This window comes from Scardinius erythrophthalmus (genome assembly GCF_964197995.2).
Source record: "Scardinius erythrophthalmus genome assembly, chromosome: 18".
Classification (NCBI taxonomy): Eukaryota; Metazoa; Chordata; class Actinopteri; order Cypriniformes; family Leuciscidae; genus Scardinius; species Scardinius erythrophthalmus.
Window position 1 is genome coordinate 17,189,485 of NC_138238.1, and position 27,362 is coordinate 17,216,846.

Genomic DNA, 27,362 nt, shown 5'->3' on the forward strand with positions numbered 1-27,362 from the left:
TCCCAGCAGGCTTGTTGTGACAAGTGGTCATTCGGTCATTATGGTACCATCTGCAAGGCTGTCTCATTGAAATACACAATTTTCTCTACTGTGTGAAAAAGGGGATTCAAGCTGTTTAATACTACTTTGACAGAGGACAGATACAAAGAGAGAAAAATAAGTGGTTTGTGTTACCTTTCTGCTGGATCTTCCTGAGCCAACTTTCTCTCCACAACTTTAAGTGCTGCCTCTAGAGACGTGCTGGTTTGTTCAAGTCGTTTGTGGACCAACACGTCCTGGCCTTCGGTCACAGCCTGTGGCTTTCCTGCCAGCGCAGCCTGACCTTGAGGGGCTTTGCTTGGGGGACAGTGAGCTAGAGGACTGCAGGGAGGTGAAGCGGCAAAGGCCACGCTCTGGGCGACATTGACTGTCACTCCTGAAGAAATTTTTAGCCAAAGGGAGGAGATAATAATTTAGTAAGAGCATAAACTTGGATCGCAAGTATCCTTATAATTATGGGCAAATGCTTGTGAGAATTCCCAGGGAATCCTAGTTTAGTATTAGTAGACTACTTATATGCAGTAGAATGTCTGTTCAGTAGAATACCTGTTCAAAATAAAGTTATATTAAGACAGTCTACTAATACTCTAATAATGACTGGTAGCTGACATGTACAGTAGTTGCAAAGTTACTTATACTTAGTAGAATGTCTAAAGTGGACTATCGAAATAGTGTTACCAAATGATAAACTGAAAATATAAAAATAATAGCTAATTCAAAATATTAATAAATACTATGACAGAATAAAAAAAAATACAAAAATAACACTAGAGCCAATCCATCCTAATGGATAAAACAATGGAGTTCTGCATAATACATTTTTAGTAAAATGTAAAGAAAAGTAAAATGTAAAGAAAAGTAAAATGGGCTTACACAATCTTTTCTAACAATAAATCTTTTGTAACATCATGTCTTTACAATCACTTTTAATCAATTTAATGTGTCCTTGATGAATAAAAGCATTTATTACTTTCACACAAAAAAACAACCCTTTTACAGACCACACGTTTTTTTTACAGTAGTGTATGTTTGTAAGTAGTTATGAATGCGTTTAAAATAAAAAATTAAACAATAGCCTAAACAGTTTGCATTACCTGAGGTTGCTGCAGTAGAATGGCGTGTGGGCTTAGAAGGGGTGGGAGGTTTATGTGGAGAGCCTGGTTTTGGAGCGAGGCCAGATTTAAAAGGATTTTTTGTCAATCCACCATTCTGCATGCGTTGCGAGACCATCTCGGCCCCTGTGGCCCTCTCATTTCCTATTTGCGTGCTGGTGCCCTGACCTATCATCTGCAGTTCCTTTGGCTTGTGTCTCCTTTTGACCGTGTCCGATTCCTTTAAGTTAAACTCATGCACCTCTAGGGACGATTTGATCAATTGTGCCGGCTTCAGAATTTCAACATCGGCCTCACACTCTATCTTAGTCGGTGCTATTTTGGTCCTTTGTTTGATGGTAACTTTGCCCTCTTCGGCGAAAGGTATGCTCTCCTGTGAGGATGTTGCAACTGCACATTGCTGGTTCCTCAGAGGGCCGATGTTTTCATCTGCAGGATTTTCTACGCCATGCTTCGTTTCATATGTCGAAGATTCACTAGCGGTCCTCCTACGGTTGCACATATTTTTTGGTGGGGTGGCTGGCGTCATGGCTTTAAAAACGGGGCTGTTGCATGTCTTACTGGGGCTTCCTTTATTGTTCTCCAGCCTGGCTGCAATGCTGCGGACACTTCCTGCACTCTCCGTTTCAACCCCGCTTGTAGTTACCCCACTCGGGGCAGAGCTTAGTCGCTTTGGAGGGGGAGGGGGAGGACCTTTCCTCTTGGCACGTATGGCGAAGGAATGACTGCGGCCTACTTGACGCTCGCTGACGTAAGACGGTTGGCTACGGCCAGGTTTGCGAGTAAGCGTGGCATAAGATGCCACATTGGCAGAAGTTGTCATAGGGGCTGAGATGTCGTCTTCATCATTCTCTCCATCCGACATAGCATAGCGTGAAAGACTTTGAGTTCGCTTTTTGGACCGGGGTGTGTCACCGTTTGGCTGCTGGGGTCTGATTGGACCTGGGTTTCCCATGTTGGGATTGCATTTTTGATGCGACAGATAGCTGAAGCCCCTCGGAAGAGGTGATCCATGATGGGGCTGAGAGGGAGAAACCACCGGTCTGGGTTTGGTGAGGATGGGTGGGTATGCAAAGCGCGCTATTTTACTAGTGATTATGGGTGGCGTCCTTGCTGGACCAGATAAGGGGTGATTAGGTTGTAGCGGCAACACCGGCGCCATTTTGATAGGTGATTTTTGGCTTCTATCCTGAGATTCCATGATGGCATATTGTTCCTTGCTGGGACTGCTGTCCACACTGCCCAGACTCTCTTGTGAGCGGCTGTGGGGGGTTACCGACGCCATTGGACGTTCTTGCGACCGTCCTGACCCTCCTGACCGTGTACCAATGCTTTCTTGACTAAGACGCATGGCTGTTCCACTCACGTTGCTGAGACCATCTTGGCCTCCACTGTATCCGCTCCGAGCCATGGCGTTTTGTAGCTCAACGCTCAGCTCGCTGTCCTGGAAGGTGAGCATCTTTGGTGACAGAGGGGACGAGGGGCAGTCAGAGCTGTCGTGGTGCTCGATGGCCACCAGCTCGAGGGTAGGGGGAACTCTCCGGCGCTGTAGCATCGCCTGGCCCTCGGCCTGGTTCTTACGAGCCTTCTGTACGTCACTGAGCTTCTTAACAGCAAGCATCAGCTTCTTCTGATGGCCTGTAGATAAACATTATGTTAATCCACAGATATACTTTTAGGAAAAATAATCTGATGTACATGGGCATTAATGACATTTTGTCAACTGAGTCGTTTATCTGGTATATTCCTAATCTGAGTGCATCATTTAAATGCATGTGTGGAACACTATCTACACTACCGTTCAAATGTTTGGGGTCAAGAAATAAATTAATACTTTTGATCAATTTAATGCAACTGAATAAAAGTGACAGTAAAGACATTTATAATGTTACAAAAGATTTCAATTTCAAATAAATACTGTTCATTTGAACAGTTTTCAAATTTGATAATAATGGAAAAAAAATTACTTGAGCACCAAATCAGCATATTAGAATGATTTCTGAAGAATCATGCGACACTGAAGACTGGAGGAAAAACACTGCAGGAATAAATTACATTTTAAAATATATTAAAATAGAAAACTATAATTGTAATAATATTTCAGTTTTACTGCATTTTTGATCACATATGCAACCTCTGTAAACAAAAAGGACTTCTTTCAAAAACATTAAAGGTCATAAATTTTTTTTAAAAAAAACAAAACATTTTAACGGTAGTGCATCTATCAATCCACTTACCCAGCTTAATGATGCCAATTTCCTGTAGATCCTCCCATGTGATATCTTGCACTATGCTGATGGAGTCATATCCATTCTCTGCTAGATTTTTCTGGTACTGTGGCAGCCCAATAGCACTGAGCCATTTCGCAATATCAGACTGAAACCAACAGACAAGTATTTTCCTATTCATTTTGATTAATTGACAATGCTTCTGATGGTTTAAGGGATAGTTCACCCAAAAATGAAAATTCTGTGATTAATAACTCACCCTTATGTCGTTCCAAAGATCCAAACCCATAAGACTTTCGTTCATCTTCAGAGCACAAATGACTTTGACGAAATCTGAGAGCTTTCTGTGCTACGCAACTACCATTTTCAAGCCCCAGAAAGGTAGTAAAGACATCATAAAGTATTCCATTTGACTCCAGTGGTTTAACCTCAGTTGTATGAAGTGACTTAAGTTCTTTGTTTGCGCCAAAAAAAAAATTACCACTTTATTTACTACAAAATATTAATCTCCAACGAACGTGTACGCAACGTCTGCTCTCACATCAACAACATGCATGTGTCGTGGTGCTCTCGTGAATGCGCGTTGGAGAATAATATTTTGTAAATAGTGGTAAATTATGTTTTTTTGTGCAAACATAACATTCAACTACTACACAAAAGGTAGTTACGTAGCTGTCAATGAAGGGTCAAGAAAGCTCTCAGATTGAATTAAAAGATCTCCAACCATGTTCCAAAGATGAACGAAAGGGTGAGAACGACATGAGGGTGAGTAATTAATGACAGAATTTCCATTTTTTGGGTGAACTAATCCTTTAAGCCTATAAAAGTCAATGTCTGTGATATGAATTTAGCAATTATCTGTTTTTTAACTACTGAAGTTCTCATTAGGTGTGTCACAACCTTGAACTTCTATAGCACATGTAGGTAAATGTTTAAAACTGTTTATATGAAAATACAGCATTGAATTACTGGAATGTAATCTGGCAACCACTCTGGGATATTCAAGTTGCTGATCTCCATGGAGATCTTCTTGCGGTGGCCAGGCTTTGTAACGCCAATAGCAGTGAGATCCTAAAACCATACAAAAAGATTGATTCACTCACAAAATGAATAGCTTTCATAAAAGCATCTCAGAAACCTTATTACGGTATGTTCAGCTTTGATATCTATTAGATGCAGAAGTGTTGTGCCAGAAATGCAGCAAGACGCAAACATAAGCCTGTGTACTAAAATGCTGATACACAAAAAGATGGCTCACCTCAGGGGTCATTCTGCTGATTGTGGGCACATCATAACCAGCTGTGAGGAAATTCGACGCGTATTGCTCAAGCTGAAACTCACAGAGCCACTGGTAAATTGCCTCAGCATCCTGATTCAAAGAAATGATTGAGCATTATGCACAAAAGTAAAAGCAGAATAGTCCATCATGTTAAGGGCCACAGGTCATTTAGATGTGAAAATGCTAATAGGTGGTGTACTACTGAAAACAAAGAAAAATAAAGAGGATTCAGATGATTATTTATGGCTACTATTCTAAGAGAATACTAGTTTACTACTTAATAAATAGTGTGCAGTGCATACCATGTAGTGCTTAAAAAAAAAAAAAGTAGAAAGTGAAAGAGTGGGCAACTATCACATGACCTTACTATATTTGTCACAAGACCTCAGCAAGTGGCATCTAATTAGTAATAATGTATGTGAGTGAGTATATATACAGCAGCATACACACACACACTAACACACAGACATATATAATATATATATATGCATACATATATTATGTAAACAAAAACTTTTGTCAGATGTGATTAATCATTTTGACTGCACTAGTTATTTTACATTGTTAATCCCATATGTACTGTAAAATGTATAAAAATATTTGTAATATAATACTACTACTAATAATAACCTAGTACTGCTTAATAGTAATTTATTATTATTATTATTATAACCCTATAATTATTACCATCCAGTTTTTTGCAAAAAAGATTAGTCTGACAAAATGAATCAAGAAAGAGTTGCAAAAAATTGGTACATTGATTATATTGGAAATGAAGGGTCAAATCAAGCTGTCTTTTTGTTGAATATAGACAATTTGCATCTGGCTCACAGTACACATACAACAGTATATATTATTTTGACAATGTAGTATATGATAGTATGCCGTTCAGCCTTGGCCTCACCCTGCCATCTAGAAGTTGCTGTGGATGGATGACATGTTGTTCTCCAGGTCTGGAGCTGCTCAGTGGAATCCTCCGTCCAAGAGCACCTAAAGCGCACACACACACACACACACTTCTGTCAAAGACATAGACTCGGCTATTGCCTTAGGCTGTGGAGTATAGACTCCCAGAGCAGTCTTTCATACATGTTACTGTACCTTCATGTTTATAAATCAGTGTGCTGAAGGAGTACGTCTCAGCAGAAAAAAATGTTCTCCTGTGACCCGAGGCACAGTTTTTTCAACTTCATTAACAATGGATCATACCAGAATAGTGCAATCACTGACATTTAGAGATGAGGATTTAAGACCTAAGGCTGAGTGATTGTCAAAAGTATGAGTTCATGTGAGAGACAGACTAGCACATACCTTCATCTATGATAACAAACAGTACACCCAAGGTTAGAAAGTTATGAAATAATAAAAATCCATAAAATGACAACCCATTAACTTGTAACAAAGCATGATGATAAGATTGAATTGATATGTACCTTTTTAAAATGTCCACAGTGGCAATAACATGCATGTTAATACGCCTCCATTTAACTCACCTCCATAAAATAAGCAGATTTTAGGAGCGTTTCTTGATCTCATGCTTATTTTTAGATCCTCTTCAAGTCAAAGCCACAACAAAAACACTATTGTGTCCGTGCCATTGATCTTCTCTCCTTCTCAAATTCTCTTTTCCTTGGTTTTTTAGACTTACACACAACTTTGCCTCTGTTTTGTCCTTCCCTCCTACTGAAATCTGACACTGCACAGTATCATTCTAGAAGTAAAACTGAGCAGGTATGAACAGGTATTTTATGCTGCCTTGCTCGTGTCTTTGTTGTGGTCTTGGGACTCAGGAGGAAACTTTTTTTTTACATTTAAACCGCAATAGATATATGAAATAAATGGCTATATATGTTTTTTTAAAAGAATAAAATTAATGAATACAGGGATAAGGTGAAATTTGTATTACACCATTCTAAGAATCTGTCTTTTTCATGGGCAAGACATGCTCAAGCATATCACATGAGTTTCATGGACTATGGTAACACTTTACAACTATGGTAACACTTTACAATAAGGCTCATTAGTTAAAATTAGTTAACTACCTTAGATAACATGAACTAAGAATGAACAATACTTCTTCAGCATTTATTAATCTTAGTTAATATTAACTTCGACATTTACTAAAACGCTAATAAAATCGAAGGTTGTGTTTGTTAACATTAGTTAATGCACTGTGAACTAATATGAACAAACAATGAGCAGCTGTATTTTTATTAACTAACATTAACAAAGATTAATAAATACTGTAACAAATGTATTGCTCATGGTTAGTTCATACATGAACTAATGTTTAACTAATGAACCTTATTGTAAAGTGTTACCAAAACTATTAAGTAATTAAACCATAAAACTTTTATATTAATTTTTTGTTTTTAAAAATCAAAATAAAACACTTACTAATAAAGATTAATATATATATATATATATATATATATATATATATATATATATATATATATATATATATATATATATATATATATATATATATATATATATATATATATATATATATATATATTCATACAATGACAATTGATAGGTAATTTTCATTGCCATTTAAGTGAAATTACTGAATTTAAATATACAAGCTTCATAAAAATGATCATTCTAGAAGAAAATTTCAGATGGCACTTAGAGGCTTTTGCATCTGAACTCTTCATATATATATATATATATATATATATATATATATATATTTTTTTTTTTTTTTTTTTTTTTTACCTGCATATCATGTGACCATTAATAAACATCAGAGAACCGTGAACTTGATTCTATCACTGGACTTAATTTTATTATTGACCTGAACTATTAACCTTTTCAGGGGGTACTTCAAGTAAATAGATAAGGTCATCGAGGTTCAGCTGACAAAAAAAAGTTGTGGAATCCCTGCATAAATATGAAATGATGTGAATTTGTACATTTAATGTGTTTGAAAGACAAAAGCCTTCCAAAGTTATAGAAGGTAATACATGGATAAATGACTCACTGAGTGATAATTCAAATAATAATTAATGCGTTCGCCAGGAGTTGATTAGATATGCAATGTTGAGAAAGCACTTCTTAAAAGTGAAATGATGATTTCCAATGATAGGCTCATGACTAATGTGTGTAATTCCACAAACCCTGAAGAACGCATCCAAGGATTTTTTAGAAAGGAAAATGTAAAATATAAAAAAAGAAGTAGGGAGAATCAATGACTTGTGAATAATTTACTGCCACTGTGAGAATAACCTGTAATCATGTAATCAATAAAAAAGTAACTGTACTCTGATTACAAGTATTTTAGAATTTAAGATAATCTAATTACAAGTACTTCGTTTTTGGAGTCTGATTATATAATCCAGATTACATGTAATCAGTTACTACCCAGCACTGTATATATAGATCTCCCCATATATTTCCCCAAGTTATCTATCTTATGATTTGTTTCAATTCTTCAGCTCTGCTTTTACTGCTTACTCTCTTGAAGACAGTGCTGACCTGAATGAGGGTCCGTGTGTTTTGCGGGGTCATGTGCGTGACTGCACTGTTCCACCAGTTCTCCAGCAGAGGGAGGCAGCTACATGTAGGAAAAACACAGCACTGTGTCACATTTAACTCAACAGCTGTCTGGCAGAAATAGCTCACAGAGACCACACTGCGTGTGAAAGACTTCACACAGAGAGTCTAATTACTACACATGAATATTAATTACAATTATCAACACATAAATTAATATCTCTTTAATTTCAAATGTAAGACTCTATTACAGACGTTTACAGACCCAATCATTGAGAATATTGAGGATAAATCACACCATGAAATCAACATTAAGTACGCAATGGTAATTTAAATGCAATAAATGCTGCAATAGGAGTAACCCTATGCTCAGCTGCATATAAAATGCAGAGATTATTGTGTTATGTAATAAGTGGGAATACCACTGTGATAGAGATGAGAGCTATGTTCCCTTTAATTACTGTTCTTGCTTAGCAAAATCCTTTTCTATTAGCCGGACCCTTCAGGCACAACGACTACCGTTCAAAAGTTTGGGGTCAGCAAGATTTTTTTCAAGGAAGTTAATACTTTTATTCAGCAAAGATGCATTAAATTGATCAAAAGTGACAGTAAAGACAATGTTAAAAGGTTTCTATTTTAATAAATGCTGTCTATAGAACTTTCCATTCATCAAATAATCCTGAAAAAAAGGAGCACAACTGTTTTCAACATTCATAAGAAATGTTTCTTGAGCAACAAATCAGCATATTTGAATAATTTGTGGAGGATCATGTGACACTGAAGACTGCCATCACAGGAATAAATTACATTTTTAAATATAAACAATTATTATAAATGGTATATTTATACATGTAATAATATTACACAATATTAATGTTTTTACTGTATTTATGATCAAATAAACAGTATTGGTGAGCATAGAGACTTCTTTAACGGTAGTGTAAACTAAAACACCTAATGTACCAATGACCTAATTCAGAATCATTAATTTCTTTATTATTATTTGTTTATTCCATATAATGTAGTATATTTCAAATATTTAGGCTAATAATAACAACAGGATAATAGTTATTTAATATTGGTAAGAATTGTTATTTGTCTGACTTGCTTTTTCAAGAAAACTCAACTGTTTTGTCAAGATTACATGAAAATTAATATACTGAGAGCACATGACAAAAATGGGTTCTGTGGGCTTCTATATGTAACAGTAATTATTTATTCCCTTTGGTGCCTCTATGAACCATGAAATCTGTGTACTGTGATAGAGTCCCTATCTCAAAAATTAATCAGTGCTGCATATTTCACCACACAAGTTTTCTCACAGCTTCAGTTACCTAATGAAAATCCATGGCCATGCAGACAGAATTAGAAAATCTCCATCTTAAAGCAGGGGTGGGCAACTCTGGCTCTCGAGATCCACTTTCCTGCAGAGTTTAGCTCAAACTCAACTCAAACACACCTGTGCAAGCAAATCAAGGTCTTCAAAACTACTAAGCTACGTCCGAAATCGCGTACTGTCTGAGTAGGTACTACATTTGAATTTGAATTTACGACCGTTAAAAATGTATGTTTTATATAGTATGAATGAATACGGGTAAGTATGAATGAAATTCGAACGTACTACATCCGCCAGGTTGTTACTAGTTGTTTCCAGCGTCAGTAGAGTCACCTCACTTCCTTTCATAAATCCTCTCCGGTGGCCTCACGGGATAGTAAAGGGTCCATCGAATACGCACTTCAGAATCTCGGTGGAAGTAGTAGGTCATCTGGGAACTTTTCGCCTACCATTTTTCGAATACTATGTATTTGGACATATTACTATGTTGCCATACCGTTTTTCACAAACTATATAGTAGGGAAGTATATTTTGGAAGCAACACTATTGTAGAAAGTTACAGGAATATTAGTTTTTATCAAGGTTGGAGATCAACTCTGCAGAAAAGTGGATCTTGAGGGCCAGAGTTGCCTAGCCCTGGCTTTAAAGGGAACACTGGACGTGTGTGAGACTGAAGCCCACCTTGGTGGTGTCCTGGACAACAGAAGGTGACTGATGGGGTCCATTGTGAGGAAAGTTTCCCTCAGTGCTCTGTCCACTGCCAGCACTGCGACTGCTGCCCATGCTGCCTGCACTCCCCACACTGTTCCTGTCTCCTGCTGAAAGAAAGAGGAACGGACAAACATAGGAGAAAGAAAAAGAACAGTTGGTGAAATACTGTCCCCAAAAAAAAAAAAAACACTCCTTTTCTTCACATTGGCCAACAAATGGGGGAAAGACTTTTTGCCCTGCGACCTCTGAACTCCAGCAAGGTCTCTCTAGACAAGGAGAATGTTAAGGAGTACAAGGGAAAGTTGAGGAGGACTCGTGCAAATTAAGGAACGTGAATGGCAAGCTGATTGTAGGCTGACAAGCATAGGACAAATATAGCCTAGGGGAACAGGAACCCTGTGAAACAGCTGGGAAAAATTCAACTTGACACGAAAGTCAATGGTGTGCAGGCTTTAGGACCAGTGGATGGACGTGAGGAGGACAAAACAGGCTAGGGGAGATGCGCAACTCTTACCATTGAGAGAGGTCCTGAGGACCCAAATATCCTCTGGCTCTTTGGGACTAGCTGGCTTACACAGGGCACTGGGACTTTCGGGAAGCACACCTAGCAAACACAAATACTTTAACGGGCCAGAGGGGAAGTCTTAAGGCCGACATCAAAGAACTAGCAGCGACGAAAGCAGACTGTTCTCTTCATGTCACGTTAAAAGTTTTTGCTTGAACACAGCGCAAAGACTACAGCCAATGGCTGACAAGCACACACTGTACGTTCTGCACCTGTATGAGGGAATAACGGTCTATTATCAGATGGTGGTATTAGTCTATATTCGTCACTCCAAAAGGGAAACAGACACTAGGACTGCGGATTATACAAACCGCAAGCAAAGTAGCACTTTCTTTCCATTTCAGTTACAGATGACCATGTCGTTATGAAAATATTTGCATATTGGAATTCTCAGGTAAGATTACATAAATTTAGAACAGGCTTCTGTGTCTTCTTATACATCACTATCTTTTCTTCTCGTACAGTGGTTCCCTAAACTGAAAAGTCAATTAGAGTGATCGTCTCACAGACTGCCTAACGCCGATTCAACATACTCAATCGGCCAAAAAGCCACCAATGGGATCCGACTAGTGCCGATGGGCCACGGTGCAGAGCACACCACAAAAAGTGAGCTGACAGCCAAACGTTGGTTTGGTGTGTTAAGGCATTTAGGGATAAGTGCCAATCAAAATAAGCTTTAGACTAGGAATCAAAAGAGTTTGGAAAATGTGATGGGCTAAAGTGCAGTTTGTGTTGTTCGCATGGTCAAGGATGGAGGACTTTTTTGCCCTCAAAGATGCTTGAATGGGCTCTTGAGGTTAGATTATAAGTTTGCAGGCCTGTATACTTGAATTCATCCCTAACAGTCTAATTCTCACGCTACCTGAGTGCTGATCCAGCCCGTTGTGGCGAGTCAGTACAGGACGGGTGGATGAGTATAAGGTGTAGGAGTCATCAGTGTGAGAGGTGTGATGAGAACTGTGTGAGGGCAGGGCTCGGGACAGAATGTGATGTCTCTGGTTGGGCAGTGAGGCCTGCCGGGAGAGAACGCCCCCTATGGACACAACATTGAAACATAAATAAGGCACCATGGGCACAAATGAAACATCATCCTTGAGAAAGATGATTCCATTGGAGACATGCTTTAAATGATATAAACTAAAGGTAGTTTATGGAAGTTTGGGGTTAGTACATTTAAAAAAAAAAAATGCAGCAAGGATGCATTAAACTGATCAAACACATTTTTAAAAATACATTTGTTGCAATTCATTTCTATTTAAAATAAATGCTGTTCTTTTGACTTTTCTATTCCTCTAAAATCTTATCTTAAAAAAAGTATCACATTTTCAACAAAAATATTAAGCAGCACTGTTTTATTGAGCACCAAATCAGCATATTAGAATAATTGATTTAATGTAATGTTAAATTACATTTTAAAATATATTAGAATAGAAACCAGTTATTTTAAATTATTATTATTTTATTATATACAATATTAGTGTTTTACTGTATTTTTGATCAAATAAATGTAGCCTTGGTGAGGCATCTTTCAAAAACATAAAAAAAAAAAAATCTTACCAACCCCAAGGTTCTGAATTAGTGTAAATATTAATTTTATTATTCATTAAATAAATAATAAAAGTGACAAAAGAAAATGACATCTTTAAAGGAATTGTTCACCCAGAAATGAAAATTCTGTCATCATTTACTCATCCTCATGTTGTTCAACCTGTTTTTCTCCATACAATAAATATAAATGGGGTCTAAAACAACATTGGACTTTCATTGTATGAAAAAAATATTTTTAGCATTCCATAGAACAAGAAAGTCATACAGGTTTGGAATGAAAGAATTTTCATTTTTGTGTCAACTATCCTTTTAACATGAAAGACTGAGACCTGGGGAGGTTTTAGCATCTTGAGGAGATAAAACGGATGGGAGAAAAACCCCAGCACAACGAGATAAGTGGTTGGGTCTTAATCTGGCGGTTTTGCCTCCATCATGTCCTCTTCAGCAGTATTGAAGCAGGAGCTTATAGTGGAGGCTAATTTCGTACGAGCAGCAGGATGTTGATGCTGTGACATGACAGAATGCTGAGTCTGCCGCTGCGCTCGCTCTCGCGCACAGAAAGAAAAAAAATACCAGACTCATTTCAAGGAAAGATTTTCTGCTCAGGCCCTAGCAATCTAAGGCCAGCTCCCCCTTTCATAAAGGCACATGGCTCTAAAGCTGATCCGCCTGCCCCCAATATGTTCCTGTTAATCCCATTAAAGTGTGTGTCTGCGTGAGCCTTTATCAATGGACTACATGTCCACGTCTATACAAGAATTTATGAGAAATGCACTAGTTCAGTATAGCATTATTTTGATATGCATACTGTGGGATACAAATGTCATTTAAAATCTGGGATTCAAATTCTATTTTAAACCTGAAAATAGTTAAAGTTTCAGGATTATGAAGGATTAAAAAAAAAAGTTATTCAAAATAATTCTGCACTACTTTTAAGTCAAAAACTTATGCAGCTTTCTTTAAAGCAAAAGGGTGACAAAATTTCATACAAATGCTGATAATATAATAAGGGCTCCAAACTAACATTCGAGAGCAGTTGCACCAGTGCACAAAGTTCTACAGATGGTGGTGCCAGGATTATTAATCAAATTTAATCATAAAATTACTTTTGTTTTGCATTAAAAAGTGCAAAAATAACATTAAAATGGGACAATATTTAGAGCAGAGTGCTGGAAAAAGTGTGAAGCACTTGAAAGCCCTGAGATTAATAATATATAAAAAAAAACATTCTGCCACAATACCATGTTTACAGTTTGTATTGATACATTAAATACATGAATGTTGGTGATTTGTGGATTGAAAAGACTTTTATGAATTGTTCGTTCCAGGAACAATGTCTCTCCTGGTTTCCACGTCAGCGCTGGTTGATCTGATATCTGTGGTTTATAACACAATTCTGCGCCAAATTTGAACGCTTCCCAATAGATCTCGGTGCAATGTTGTTAATTCTGCCGCAAATTCAAACGCTTTCTCACTGGATCTCCCAGCGCTGTGTAGTAACGGTGCTGCATGCTCGAGAATTGATATCGTCCCACAAGTAAACCTATTCTGAGCTTGCGCTGTGCTGTCTATCATTGCTCCGAGCCGATAAACTGTCCGCGCAGCTCAAACGAGTAGTGCGGTTTCCATTTGTTTGCACTTTGATGTTTCTCATATGCAACATAAAAGGCAGCTCTTATCAGTTGAGCAATGTACTGGTGATACCAGTGTTACCTCTAACAAAATTAAGTTGCACCAGCAAGAAAAAAGGTCACAGTCTAGAGCCCTGATAATTCAGAATGAAAAACATTTTATTGAAATCGGAAACATCCCTAGTGGATTTTTGGACCCCATAGTATCCTGTGTTGTTGTATAAAAAATAATACTGTAAATGGCTTTTTTAGTAGGAAATGTAGCCAAGTAGATAGGTTATCATAATTTGACAATGGACCATATTTTTGTAGTGAACAAATAAATGCTCGAGTATGTTGAACAATAAACAGATTTTTTCAATATACCTGATCTGCGACTAATGACCTCCACGATGGAGGGAGGAAAGAATCCCACACGGTCAGTGCCTCTCTGACTGTCATGGATGTGCCCTTTCCAACGTCCATCCATGTGTTGCTCTAAGACCTGGAACAGACCAATGAGATCACAGGATATTCAGGACCAACAGGTCTTACACCGTGTCCTAACCAGTCACAACGAAACGTGATAAAAGGTATAAAAGGAACAACATACAAAGTATGACGGATTATGTGATTTATTTCATGTTAAAAGCGTCTTAAAGGAACACTCCACCGTTTTTTTTTAAATAGGGCTTATTCACCTTCTTTCCTACATTTAGATAGGTGGGCAAATGCATTTTTGTCTCAGTGCATGCATTGTTTAGGTTTGACAGGGTCAACGCTACCTTAGCTTAGTGAATGGAATCCTTTGTTGCCAGCTAGCATGTCCTGAGTAAAAGTGATCAAAAAAAAAAAAAAACATCTACGCGCTATTTGTACTCGTTGTGAATACGCAGGCCACAAGAAGTAATTAGGTGGGTTGTTTTTTGTCGTTGTTTTTTTTATCACTTTTACTCAGGACATGCTAGCTGGCAACAAAGGATTCCATTCATTATGCTAAGCTAAGCTAGCGCTGACCCAGTCAAACTAAAACAATGCATGCACTGAGACAAAAATGCATTTGCCCACCTATCTAAATGTAGGAAAGAAGGTGAATAAGCCTCATTTCAAAAAACGGTGGAGTGTTCCTTTAAGTGAGTTTGTATTTCGCATGACCTTTATAGCCACACTTAAAGCGACAATGGATAATTTACCTCAGATCTTGAAAATAAATGAAAGGATTATTTAAGGTTCAAACTGTGAACTCAAAGTGAACAAACAAGTGTATTCTATGACAAAGACTGTTTCAGTCCCTCAGTGTATTTTTAATAATGTTAAAATGGTGTAATATTCATGAATTTGTTTATGTACTTATCAATTTCGTTGCGAGTGTTGTGCGCTTAGAGACTCCGCCCACATGCTCTTCTAATTGGCTGTGTTTTTGTATTGATTCTGTCTCATAGTTGTGTCGCGTCTGTTGTGGACAGACAAAAAGCTTATGGCTAGAATCTTATCGCATTGCATCTGGTTAGGACACTGTGTTAGAATGCTAACACATTTTTAGAGAATTCGAGCTAATGAGACTTCTCTTTTATTTTTTTGTGTAATCATATTAAATAATCTACGATTTAATTATAGCCCACAGTGTACCCTCCACTATTCAAAGTTGAATAACCTTTGTGTCATCAAGTTTTAAATAACCATCTTCTAACCTTTTCTTCTAACCTCATGGCCAAGCCTGTGATCGTTTCCTCATTTGGCCGAACAATGCGGTAAATGAAGTCAGTTGACATTCCACACATGGCAGAGAGGACCCGACATGACTGACATTAATGTGTGTTTGAAACAAGTCTGGAGATAGACACTACGAATACATGTCTGAGTTTTTTTTTTAGAAGTCGATTAAATAAAAGAAAAACTACAAATCAGGTAATGGGGCAAACATGTGCATTGTATGATTGCAGGACCAATGTGAAGAAGACTGAATAAACGTGGACATGCAATATTGATTTGGGTTGAAATAAATCTATTATTCTACTTCAGCTTTGAAAACAATAGTTTTCTATTTTTCTAATGTTTAGTCCAGTTTAGAGTAATTATATAAAAATGTTTGACTGCTCAAATTATATTTTTGGATAATTTATATACTTTTATAGTATGCATTAATATTTAGAATTTTCATTTTAGTTTATTCTTTAGTAAATTTATTAAGTTTTTTATACTTCTATTTAGCTTTATTTTTATATTTAGGTATTTAAGAACTTTCAGTTAGTTGCCAAGGCAACATTTCAAATTTTTAAGTTTTTCATTTAATATTTATATTTTAATATAATTTGTAATTATTTTAATTGGTCAATGCAGCGTCGTTATTGTAAGGTAAATTAAAATAAAGCATTATTAAGATCTGTAAAAAGCTATAAATAACTCTACTCAATAATTTTATGAATAAACATTTATTTGGAATTCAATTTACCACCTTTTTTTCCAGGAAAGGAACATCACAATGCTATTTACACCAGGTAAATAGTGCTGAGTTTTTTTAAAAGATGCAATTTACTATATAATTCAATAATAAATCATTTACATTAAAAGGGGACATGTTTGCGAGGAAAAGAATGACGAATACTCATGGCTAAGTACTATTTCAGCATTTTAGTGCCTGGGTAAACTACTGTTGGTGATTAGTAAATAAGTTTTTTTATGCTGAAATAGAATCTGCAAATGAACCACGTTGTTTAATGAACTCACCCCATAGTGCTTTGTTTCTCAAAACCACATTTTAAAGGTCCACATCTGTCTCTTAAAGGTGAATAACGGTTCATATTTTACCCTCTTACTGTATTAATCATTGAGATATGTTAATTTACCCCTAATTCAACTTCCTAAAGTCCTAATATTGCTGTAAGGGAACTATCTTTCATTGCTATCTTTTAAAAACGCCTAAAGTCTCTTATGTCTCACTGCCACAAAAGCACAGCAGTCTTTTATGCTAGCAGAATGGGTGCCTAAAGCTATCTATACAGACAAGGTGTGAACAGTGACATAGCGTACATGCGGCACTGAGCCTCAGGCTGCACTCTATAGAGTACACGCACAGTCTTTTAGTGGGGGTGAAGCACACTGTTATGAAGGGAAACTAGGCTGAACACACACTACTATAGCACAAACAACAAGCTACGGTTCATTCAAGTCAGACATCAAAGGTTGATTGGCAAAAACCTGTTGCAACATGCTAAAGTATTCTCTGTAGGGAAGACCAAATTACCATCCTCACTTGTTCACGTTACTGCTGTGTCTTATGTGCAGGGCATGATTATATCAGTTAGAAATATGACGTGCAATGCTGAGTGTTGTCTTGCATCTTAGTGCATATTTTCAGCGTTCTAAAACTGCTTTCAGCTTTACTGTTTCTTCCACTAGTCTAAACTTTGTTGTTTTGGGTTTTGATGTTTCTGTGATTCATCAGAATACAGTTATTTGGTAAGAACGCAGATCAAGGCAACGCTCAAGCACATTGCCAATTATATAGGCCAATTGCATAACGCACATTATACAGTATTAAATTAGGACACCTCTTGTGAGAAATAGTGGGGTGTTGCTTTTAAGCCTACCATGATTACATCTCCTGCCCGGATGTTGAGTGCTGTGGGGTCATGGAGATTCCAGTAGTCCTTCAAAGCTCTCACCTGCAATGTTCCACTGGCATCTAATGTCACAACCCAGGACAATGGATGCATGAATGAGTGAGAATGAGAGAGACAGAAAAACAGTTCGCATTGAAAATATTCATCATTCCTCTACTCGGTGTGGAAGTCATTTTTGAGATCTTGATATTAACCAAGGTACACAAAACTACTACCTGAAATTCGATTTGGGGTTTGTTCCAATAAAGAAGTGTAATAAGCAGAATTTAAAGAGGAGTAATGTAGTGTTTAAATACTCTGAAGCACATCTGAAAATGTACGAGCTGAGCTCAAAACAGGGGTGCTAAACACCCCTCATCTTCAAACACAGCTCCTTCAGCTGTTTTAGTGCTCGTATCAAAGCGTGCACTTCAAAGACAACAAGCTGCTGGATTACAGGAGGGACAGTAGAAGGGTGCAGCGACTAAACACATCCAGACATACAGTGCGCCCAGACACAGACACGCAAAGAGGTAAATAAAACTTTTAGCTAAATCTCCAGGCATGGCTGCCATTGATATGCCCCAGGACAGTAATGTTATGCAACTCTATACGCTTTATGATATGAAAGCAGATTCCCAGAAACGAACACACAACACAAAAAAACCCTCTAGACAACTATTGTCTACATCCAGTCGAAGCTAACAATGAACAAAAACATGTGGCCTGACATTAAATAATATAAGGTACATCAACAGTAGAAAGAGAGAGCGAAGGGAAGGGAAGGGAAGGGAAGGGAAGGGAAGGGAAGGGAAGGGAAGGGAAGGGAAGGGAAGGGAAGGGAAGGGAAGGGAAGGGAAGGGAAGGGAAGGGAAGGGAAGGGAAGGGAAGGGAAGGGAAGGGAAGGGAAGGGAAGGGAAGGGAAGGGAAGGGAAGGGAAGGGAAGGGAAGGGAAGGGAAGGGAAGGGAAGGGAAGGGAAAGGAAAGGAAAGGAAAGGAAAGGAAAGGAAAGGAAAGGAAAGGAAAGGAAAGGAAAGGAAAGGAAAGGAAAGGAAAGGAAAGGAAAGGAAAGGAAAGGAAAGGAAAGGAAAGGAAAGGAAAGGAAAGGGGAAGAATAAAAAAGATGGTTATACTTTATTTTAAGGGGTCATTGTTACAGTGTAATTATATATTTAAGTACTGAGTAATATTAAGCAACTACATGTACTTAGGGATAGGATTAGGATTTGGTTGAGGGTTAGTTGCATGTAATTATGCATAACTTACTGTTATAACTATGGTAAGTACATGTAACATATGTAACAAGGACACTGTAAAATAAAGTGTTACCAAAAAGACTAAAAAATGAAAATTCAAAAAGAAGTTTTCAATTTCTGAGTCACCTCTAAGGAGTTGCTTGATTTCTTTGCTGGCATGTGAAGTGGTGAACTGGTTCACAATGTCCAGGGCTGTTTGATTGTAGGTGTTGCGGTTGTTCACATCAATGCCAGTCTAAGTGACAGATGGTAAACGAGTGGATTGAAATGTGATGGTTAGTTCAGTAAAGAAAAAACTTTGTATATAAACAAAAATACAAAATGATGTATCACTGTGTTCTGATATGACAGACTCGAGCACTTAACTGTGAATTGTCTTTCCCAGAGTATTTATTCTTGATGATAAATCTGACATAAGTTCACTTTAAACTCTCTAAGAAATAAATCATGTATTGCCATAGTGCATCTTGTGTGGGGACAGAAAATATGCAGATGGTAAATCAATCAACACTGTTCCTATTATTCTGTTCGTATCTACTTACATCAAGCAATAATTTTACTACTTCCGTTTTCCCGTAGAGGGCAGCCTCGTGCAGAGCCGTTCCGGATTTAGTGGTTCTGTTTATGTCAATCCCAGCTTTTAGCAGCAGTCTAAAAATGAGTGATAGACCACAGCGACACATGAGCCATCCTGTCCACAAGACATGAACAAAATCACTCATGTCTTTAATAAATGGTACAATAAGCTGCTCATTACCACAAGATTAAACCTGGCATGGTCATCAGGTATTATACTGTACTATGTCCTTTATTAAATAGATAGTTGCCAAATTAATTAACAAATTGATATAAAATATTGATTTCTGTTGAAATTAATTTAAAATGCGAGAAGAAACAGGCTATAGAAAAATACAGTATGAGAAACATGAAACTAGCAAAACTAGGACATTTTTCTGTTATGCCTGCAACAATACAAAACTAAAATCAACACCAAAATGTGGGCTGAACTGAAACTAAAACCACAACCACATGATGATAGTAAGTTCAAGACCACCAGCAATGGGGTCAAAAGTCATGGCAATTTAAAGCTTTTGAGTAACAAAAACAGCCTATGCATCAATCAATTTTACATTCTGAGTGTCTCTTCAGGATTCAGTCTCCAAAGCAGCAGTGCAGTCTCCATTTCCCATTGAGCTAATTAAATCATTCATCCAACTGAATAGATTAAAGGCTTGCCTTCCCTCTTTAAAAGAGGTCACCAAAAGTGTTCACCCAAAAATTCACCCATTTAGTCATGATGACAGGTTTTTGACTAATGTACTGACATCACGAGAAATGTGAAGAACCTGTTGTGCGCTTCTGACACATCATTTTTGTAGTCTGTATGACTTTTGTTGTTTTGTTGAAGCTTTGCAGAAATTATCCATAAATAACGATTTGGAACATTGTGCATATGGATCAAATTTGTAGAACTTTTTGGAGACCCCTTTAACTTCCATTATATTGAAAAGAGCAACCAATATATTCTTGTGTGTCCCACTGAAGAAAGTAAGCCACAAAGGTTTGGAACAACATGAAGGTGAGTAAATGATGACAGAATGTTCATTTTTGGTTGAACTATCAGTCAGTAATCAACATGACGACAATAATAATTATAATTATTATCATTCACTTGAGTAAAAATGTTCATTGAGTTCTTTTTTCAACACATTTTGTTCAGCATAAATTCATTCAGTTTTTATGAAGGCCTAGCAACAGAATGTTTTATACTAAGAAGTGTAGAGCGGCCGCCTGTTACCACTGTCATTCTTTCCCATGTTTACAAGTTCCAGCATTCCAGAAAGGCAGTGGAGGGGAGAGCTGAAGCTTGAACTTTCATATATGGTTACTGCTAGAGGAGCATGTTGAGCAGCTGACTGGCTGGTGTAACCCTATTCGGCCTCATTCCTATGCATGTTACCATCACAGCGCACTCAGAGGGGAGGGCAGCCCAGGTCAACACATCCACACATTAACAAACGCACTACACTCATTCCACACCTTGCTCAACAAACATGTCAACAAGGTGTCCAGCCAATGTCTGCCTGACTGACTGCTTGACAACATAGTAAAGTATGTTGCAAAAAAGACAGATAACCTCCCTCCCTCCTGGCATGCTTGCATGTATATTAACACCCATATTTTATCACTCTTATTGCAACTGACTGCCTATAGAAGTTTAAGGCATAATCGGTGTGCTCCAGATGCAACGGACATATTAAAATGTAGGTAATGTATTTATGATGCTTCTCGATTTTGGCCAAATTCTAAGATGCCACTGCATGTATTCTCTGTGAAGAATGCAATCCTAAAATGCATTGCAGTGTTTTTTTATTTTATTTTATTTAATTTTGGGTGAATCCGGTGATAGTATCCTATTAAATTCACACTGTTAATTTAGGAACATATACATGCATATCTATATATCTATATATATATACACACATATACATATCGTTAGCCTCATAGCATAATTGCCTATGTCCTATTTAAAAAAAATGACTTATAGGCAATTATGCTATGAGGCTAACGATATGTGTGTATATGTATATATGTATCAAGAATAATTTAAATGGATTAAAACTGGTGTAAACAAAAATGTACTATTTTAGCTAATGTTTGTGCGCGCAAATGTTATTTGTTTTTATATATCTATTAGATTATCGAGCCAAGTCAAGTCTCCCTGCTATTTGTGTGGAGCAGGGACTTGCTGCCTATGTCAAGCACTCCAAATCATTCACTTGTGAGGCTCCATGACCACCTATGTTGGTAGTATGCAGCTCACTATGTTTTTAAAAAGAGCTCACCTCTCTGAAACAGACAACAGTTTGAGTGCACAAGCTGATTTGTAGACTTAAAGGAAGATTTAGAAAAACACAACAGGATTCAAGGGGTTTGGGGAAAAGTGGACCTGATGATGTCCTTATGGCCGTTGCGGGCAGCCAGATGCAGGGGGGTGTTATCTCTGCCATTCCCTTCTAAGAGAGCTACCACCATGTTACTGCTCAACAACAGCTGGGTCACCTGTAAGAAAGAATTAAGAAACAGTGAGAAAGTGATCCGAGTCTAGAGAACTTTCAGCCAAAAAGCGCTACAGTTTTGCCTAGTTGGGTCTAAACAAGATGTCACTGCCAATTTAAAGTACAGGAAAACAACCAGCCTGGTTGTCAGCCCAGGCATATGACTTTGTACTCCCTGGCATTGAGAATCTATCAAATGGAATTCAGTTTCCAGCTGGGGCAGAATCCTCCTGCAGCCCAGCAACTGACTCGCTGTTGTGCTGCTAAATTAGACTCATTCCATCAGCCCGACTCTCTGCAGCATTTGCATTCTAGAATTCCGAATGACTAGAGCGAAAGATTAAATAGAAATAGTTCACCCTGGCGAATCTAGTTTGAGGTGAATTAAAGATCTCTCTGTCATCAGGAAAGCTATCTCAGGCAGTTTGAACGAGCTTACTGATATTCTTTGCCACTGAATGCGCACGAAATACAGTCTTCGCAAAAATAAACAAGAACTCTTTCAAGCTTTGTTATGTCATGAACTCCTGCTTATAATTATATTTGAGAATGCAGTGTGGAAATAGATTCAGCGCTATAAGCTTACACTGAGACTGGGATAAATACGTTAGAAGTTATAAAAGGCACAGCAATTTTAAATCGGATAAGCCCAAACTATATTGATGCAGAAATACCAATAGCTGAACAATTCCATTGCACCCAGCTGATACATAATCTGATAATTATTTAAATGTTATGGCCAATAACAATAAGTTATCGATATAAAATTCTATACTATTTTGTATAAATAGTATAGAAAAAAAACATCATAATTGACAGCATATACAAACAAAAATCTACTTTTATTCAATTTCATTAAAAAAAAGAAGTAAAACGACTTATAAATTAAGAACAAATAAATGCAATAGAATAAAGAGAGATAGTAACAGTATTTGATTAAAGATTAGGCCTAAAGGCCATTGCACACTGAAATTTTCGCACGTAAAATAAATAAAAAAATAAAAAAAAAATCGACCTCACGTTATGTCAATCACGCTTGCACACTGTCTACGAAACTTTCGTTCGTAATAAAAAAATTCGGATTGGGTTCGATTTTCTGCGTTTTTCGCATCTACAGCCAGTATTTTGAGAGGTTTTTTGACAATTCAGATCCTCAAGCGAAAAGGAATAAACCTCCCCTTTCAATCAGATTGAAATTTTGGATCGATTAAGGTGTGATTGAGCAGCCAATTCGATTACTAATCATGTATTATTTGGGTATAAAATATAACCTGTATACAGCTGTTCTGTCTGCCCAGCGCTTCCGCCGGCCGCGCGCGCGTGTGTGTGTCCATTAGACATACTGCCAGTCTCTGTTCAGGATCGATTGGTTCACGGAAATTGGTGGTCTTTTTAATATGTGGCTCCAGTATCGCTAGCAAAGCATCAAACTGTTCCACTGACATTCTGAGGTAAACTTTTAATCGCTCGGGATAATTTCAAAACTCCTTGATAAGGAGGTGAAACTCTTCTTCCTCTCGGCGCAATCTCAGGATTGGATCCAATATTTCCTCTTTCTTTTTCTCTTTTTAAGAAGAAAGAGGGCAACAAAATCACCCTCACTGGTTGACGAATCCATTTTGTATTTTTTGCGGGTTTTTTTCGCCAAGGTTTAATAAATACGCATCGGACTCAGTGTGCAAGGTTTCTGTGCGTGACGAATTTTAAGGCTGACGAACACGAAAAAAACGCATACGAAAATTTTGGACTCAGTGTGCAATGGCCTTAATGCTTACAATTAGTTACAAAAGTTATTCAGTCAAGAGCAGAGTGTGTTTTTCTTCTCTTTTGTTCATTATTAACATGACAGACACCAGCAGGAATATTAGACTGCTGTCCCTTTAAGAGTTTATGCACGGATCCAATATAAATGTTACACAACTTACGTTATCTTTCTAAACTAATTAGGTTCCAAAACTGACTGCGTATAACTAAATACCTGCCAAGACGGGCATTTTGACTTTTTGTGTAGAATTTTGTGTGTTTGACCAATTAAGCGCAGTAAGCCACACATTTTGGTAGCAGCTTGAGACTGAGGCGTGGCTTTCTGTATATAAAGTCTTTGCTACAGATGCATGTAGGCATGACAAAATTGTAATGTACAGTACATAAATTATATTCATTTTGAGATGTCCAAAAGATGACATTTAATAATATTATACACACACCAGCCAATACTGGATATAAACCATTTTCACCACCAATTAACCTATCTAGTTGAAAACAAATGATTGTATAGAGACTATTTCATATCCACAGGCTTATTTCAATTCAATGTAATGAAAATCTTATTTCTTTGTTTGTTGGTCTTGTTTAATAATTGTGATGGCTTAAATCAAGCCATCTTCACTCAATAATTGTCAATAAGGCTTTAACTCGTTAACAAAAGTTAATTCTGTTTGATATCGTTGGTCAGCACTGTGCAGGTAAACTGGAAGATTATCATAGATCTTTTTCTTTTCTTTTTTTTGTGGCATCTCTGATATATGCGTTTTGAAAACTGAATAGCACAATTCAAACACATTAATCCCACTGAGGGGGTATAGTGCAAGTTACAAGGTCACAACAGATATTATTATTATTATTATTATTATTATTATTATTATTATTATTGAGAGCGCCACTCTCAAAATCTCCTCCCAGCTCACCTTGAGTCTGCCAAACTCACAAGCCAGATCCAGGGGGGTCTTCTTCACCTTGTTGACAGTACAGGGGTTGGACTGGTGTTGTAGTAGCATTTCAGACTGAGGGACACAGAAACAGAGATACAGTGAAAGGTCAGAGGAGCGGTGTCTGCCTGCATAAGGTTTCTGGGATTACACAATAGAAGACAATGTCAAAAGTCATATCGGTTTTAGTCTACACATATATGAAAAGCTGAAATAGCATCCAAAAAGGTCAAGGACTAAAAGGGAAAAGCCAGAGAAATACCGTTGATCCTTTGTAAATTATTATGTTATATGGCACACCGTGTATCCTATGACATTTTTTGTAAGAAAAGGTTGGACACTTGGAAAGGGAATACCCAGCATTTCAAGCCAAACAACTGGTCAATCTAACCTGGTTCTGAGAGGTATCAAATACACAGCTAGGTTAACTAAAAAAATGCATTGTTTTGAAACAAAGCCCTGGATCTGCAAAGTAATGTTATATCTTTGCTAGGAGTAGGGACCTCTTTTTTTTGCCTGGAGCGTGCAAAGACATGTCTTGCATTTTCCTTCCTTTCCTTTAAGACAACATAAAACACTACGCATTTATCTAGCTGCCAAAGATCTGTAAACAGCCTCAAAAGCAATATTTTGGTTTGAGTTACTATCAGTGCTGCATTCAGTCTTTTCGCCCATTTTTTTTAACAAACTACTGAGTGATGTAACTAGTGATGCACTGAAATTTTGGCAACTGAAAATATTTGTATTATAATATTATTAAATTGAATGAAATGTCAGCGCTTCAATCAGTTATTTTGGCCCACTATGTTACATTTACCTCAGAAAAGCCATTAATTTACATATTTCATTAGTCATAAAAATGAGGGGAGAATTTAGCATTATATTGTATTGTATATTCATCTTATTTTTACTTAACCTGTCTTTATTATTTAAAGAGTGTTTGAGTAAATCTGTCATGAAAACAAGTTATTGCAGCCACCATTTAAATTTTTACGAAATGTAAAAATCTTTTTTTTTTTATTAAGGATTTGTCTTTTTTTTAAATAAATGTGATTTATTAATTGATTATTAAATAAACTTTATTTTCCGCTTTCCTTTAAATTCAGTAAATGCAGACCCATAGTTTGTGATGGCAATACAAACTTCTATGATTATCGTAAAACAGAAAAATAATTTGTTGCATGGAAATCACTTGGTGTTTGTTCACTTGGTAGGTTTGGTCTGATTTAAACAAACTCTGGTGTGATTGCTTAGTTCATTTGAGTGTGGTTCATTTGAGTAAGTGTGACAATGCCATCCGAACCTTGGTGTGCACCAAACAAGCAAACCGAGACCTACATTTTCAGGGGGTCTCTGTCCACATCCAAATTAACTCTAAACTGGGTTTGATGTCACAGTTCTACTACAGTTCGATACAGAAGCCGGAACCGCCGTTTCCTTCCAGCAGATGTTCATTTATGTGCAACAGAGGAATTCCTTGCACTGTTTTGATTCCCTTACACACTTGTGAGTTCTCAGCTGGTAAAAATACCACTATATGAATGAACACACATACAACGTGCATTTAATCCAGCACACAGCACTGTTTTGGATGTTTGGTCAATTCTCTTGCAAAATATATGTCATAAAAGCGGCCCAATCAGGTTGTGGCCCTATCCTTATGCCTTATGTTTTGTAGCTTTAGGCTCAGTGTTAAAAAAGTCAGTATGAATGCTAAACGAACCAGGACTGAATGTATCATTTCTTTCATGGTCCAGACCAAAAGGACCAAAAGAACCAAGAGAACCGAGCTACAAGCAAACCAGACTACATCAGTACAAGTCCCCACCATAGCTGTCAACTAAACCCAATACCAAACCCAATTTTGTATCTACAGTATTTGACTCTTGATATTGTTGTCCCTTGTGTCAGCGTAGACAGGCACAAATTGGTCAAAAGTAGAGGAGTAGTGAGGTACGTACCACCTCATAGTGTCCGTACTGTGCAGCCAGGTGGAGAGGGATCTGTCCATCTTGTGAAGCCCCATTTACAGAAGCTCCAGCTCTTAGAAGCATAAGTACAGTCTCAGCATTCCCCTGCCAGGCAGCATAGTGCAATGGACGCATACCTTCAACAGTGAGCAGAAAATCATTATTTTCACAGCTTCTAGTTTTTTTTTTTCATGCAGGGAAAGAAACTGTGCTTTCTTTGGTGGCACAATCATTTTTCTTTTAAAAGGGCTATACGTAGAATTCAGAAACTCACTACTAGCGACCCCGGTGGCTGTTAAAGGAACACTCAATAGTTAGGAACACTTAATAGTCACAGCGTGTACAAATAACAAGGCTATATGAGACAGAGACCATTTTTAATCGTATAAATACTGGGAACTATATTCTCACTAGGCGTAGGAGCACAGCTACTTGGACGGAGTGGCTACTTTGTTTACGGAACCATCAACAGGGCATCACGTGTGCTGCGCTAATCACTCCGCCCAAGTAGCCACTCCGCCCAAGTAGCTCTGTAGCAAGTGGTCTCTGTCTCATATACCCTTGTTATTTGTACACGCTGTGACTATACAGATCACAACATGTAAATAGGAAAATGTTTGCATTATTTTGTCACTTATTGGGATTAGTATGCTACCTTATCCATTTACATCCAGTCTTTGTGCTAAGCTAGGCTAGCGGTGTATAACACTTACAGAACGCACAGAAATGAAAAAGGTATGTATGGGCTTATCTAACTCTGGGGGATACTGTGAATAAGCTAAAGTCCCAAAAAGTCGGAGTGTTCCTTTAAGTGAACTGCAGCAAGCAACTTTTTGCT

General features: G+C 37.4%; 1 protein-coding gene across 5 annotated transcripts in view; it reads right to left on the minus strand.

Moving 5' to 3' along the window:
- Positions 1–27,362, minus strand: part of LOC308706904 (CASK interacting protein 2) — a 74,966-nt gene that overhangs the window by 3,154 nt on the left and 44,450 nt on the right. For 3 of the 5 annotated variants that reach the window (XM_081392796.1, XM_081392797.1, XM_081392800.1), the window contains 17 exons: positions 26,516–26,661; positions 24,534–24,629; positions 21,738–21,850; positions 19,330–19,438; positions 18,914–19,022; positions 17,520–17,614; positions 14,317–14,434; positions 11,634–11,804; positions 10,721–10,810; positions 10,177–10,313; positions 8,142–8,220; positions 5,563–5,648; positions 4,638–4,748; positions 4,349–4,450; positions 3,389–3,527; positions 1,134–2,789; positions 175–415 (listed from right to left, as the gene is read on the minus strand). In XM_081392796.1, coding sequence (XP_081248922.1) covers positions 175–415; positions 1,134–2,789; positions 3,389–3,527; positions 4,349–4,450; positions 4,638–4,748; positions 5,563–5,648; positions 8,142–8,220; positions 10,177–10,313; positions 10,721–10,810; positions 11,634–11,804; positions 14,317–14,434; positions 17,520–17,614; positions 18,914–19,022; positions 19,330–19,438; positions 21,738–21,850; positions 24,534–24,629; positions 26,516–26,661 — 3,598 coding nt within the window. The remainder of the gene's footprint in view (positions 1–174; positions 416–1,133; positions 2,790–3,388; positions 3,528–4,348; positions 4,451–4,637; positions 4,749–5,562; positions 5,649–8,141; positions 8,221–10,176; positions 10,314–10,720; positions 10,811–11,633; positions 11,805–14,316; positions 14,435–17,519; positions 17,615–18,913; positions 19,023–19,329; positions 19,439–21,737; positions 21,851–24,533; positions 24,630–26,515; positions 26,662–27,362) is intronic. The other 2 variants (XM_081392799.1, XM_081392798.1) reach the window with 2 other exon arrangements.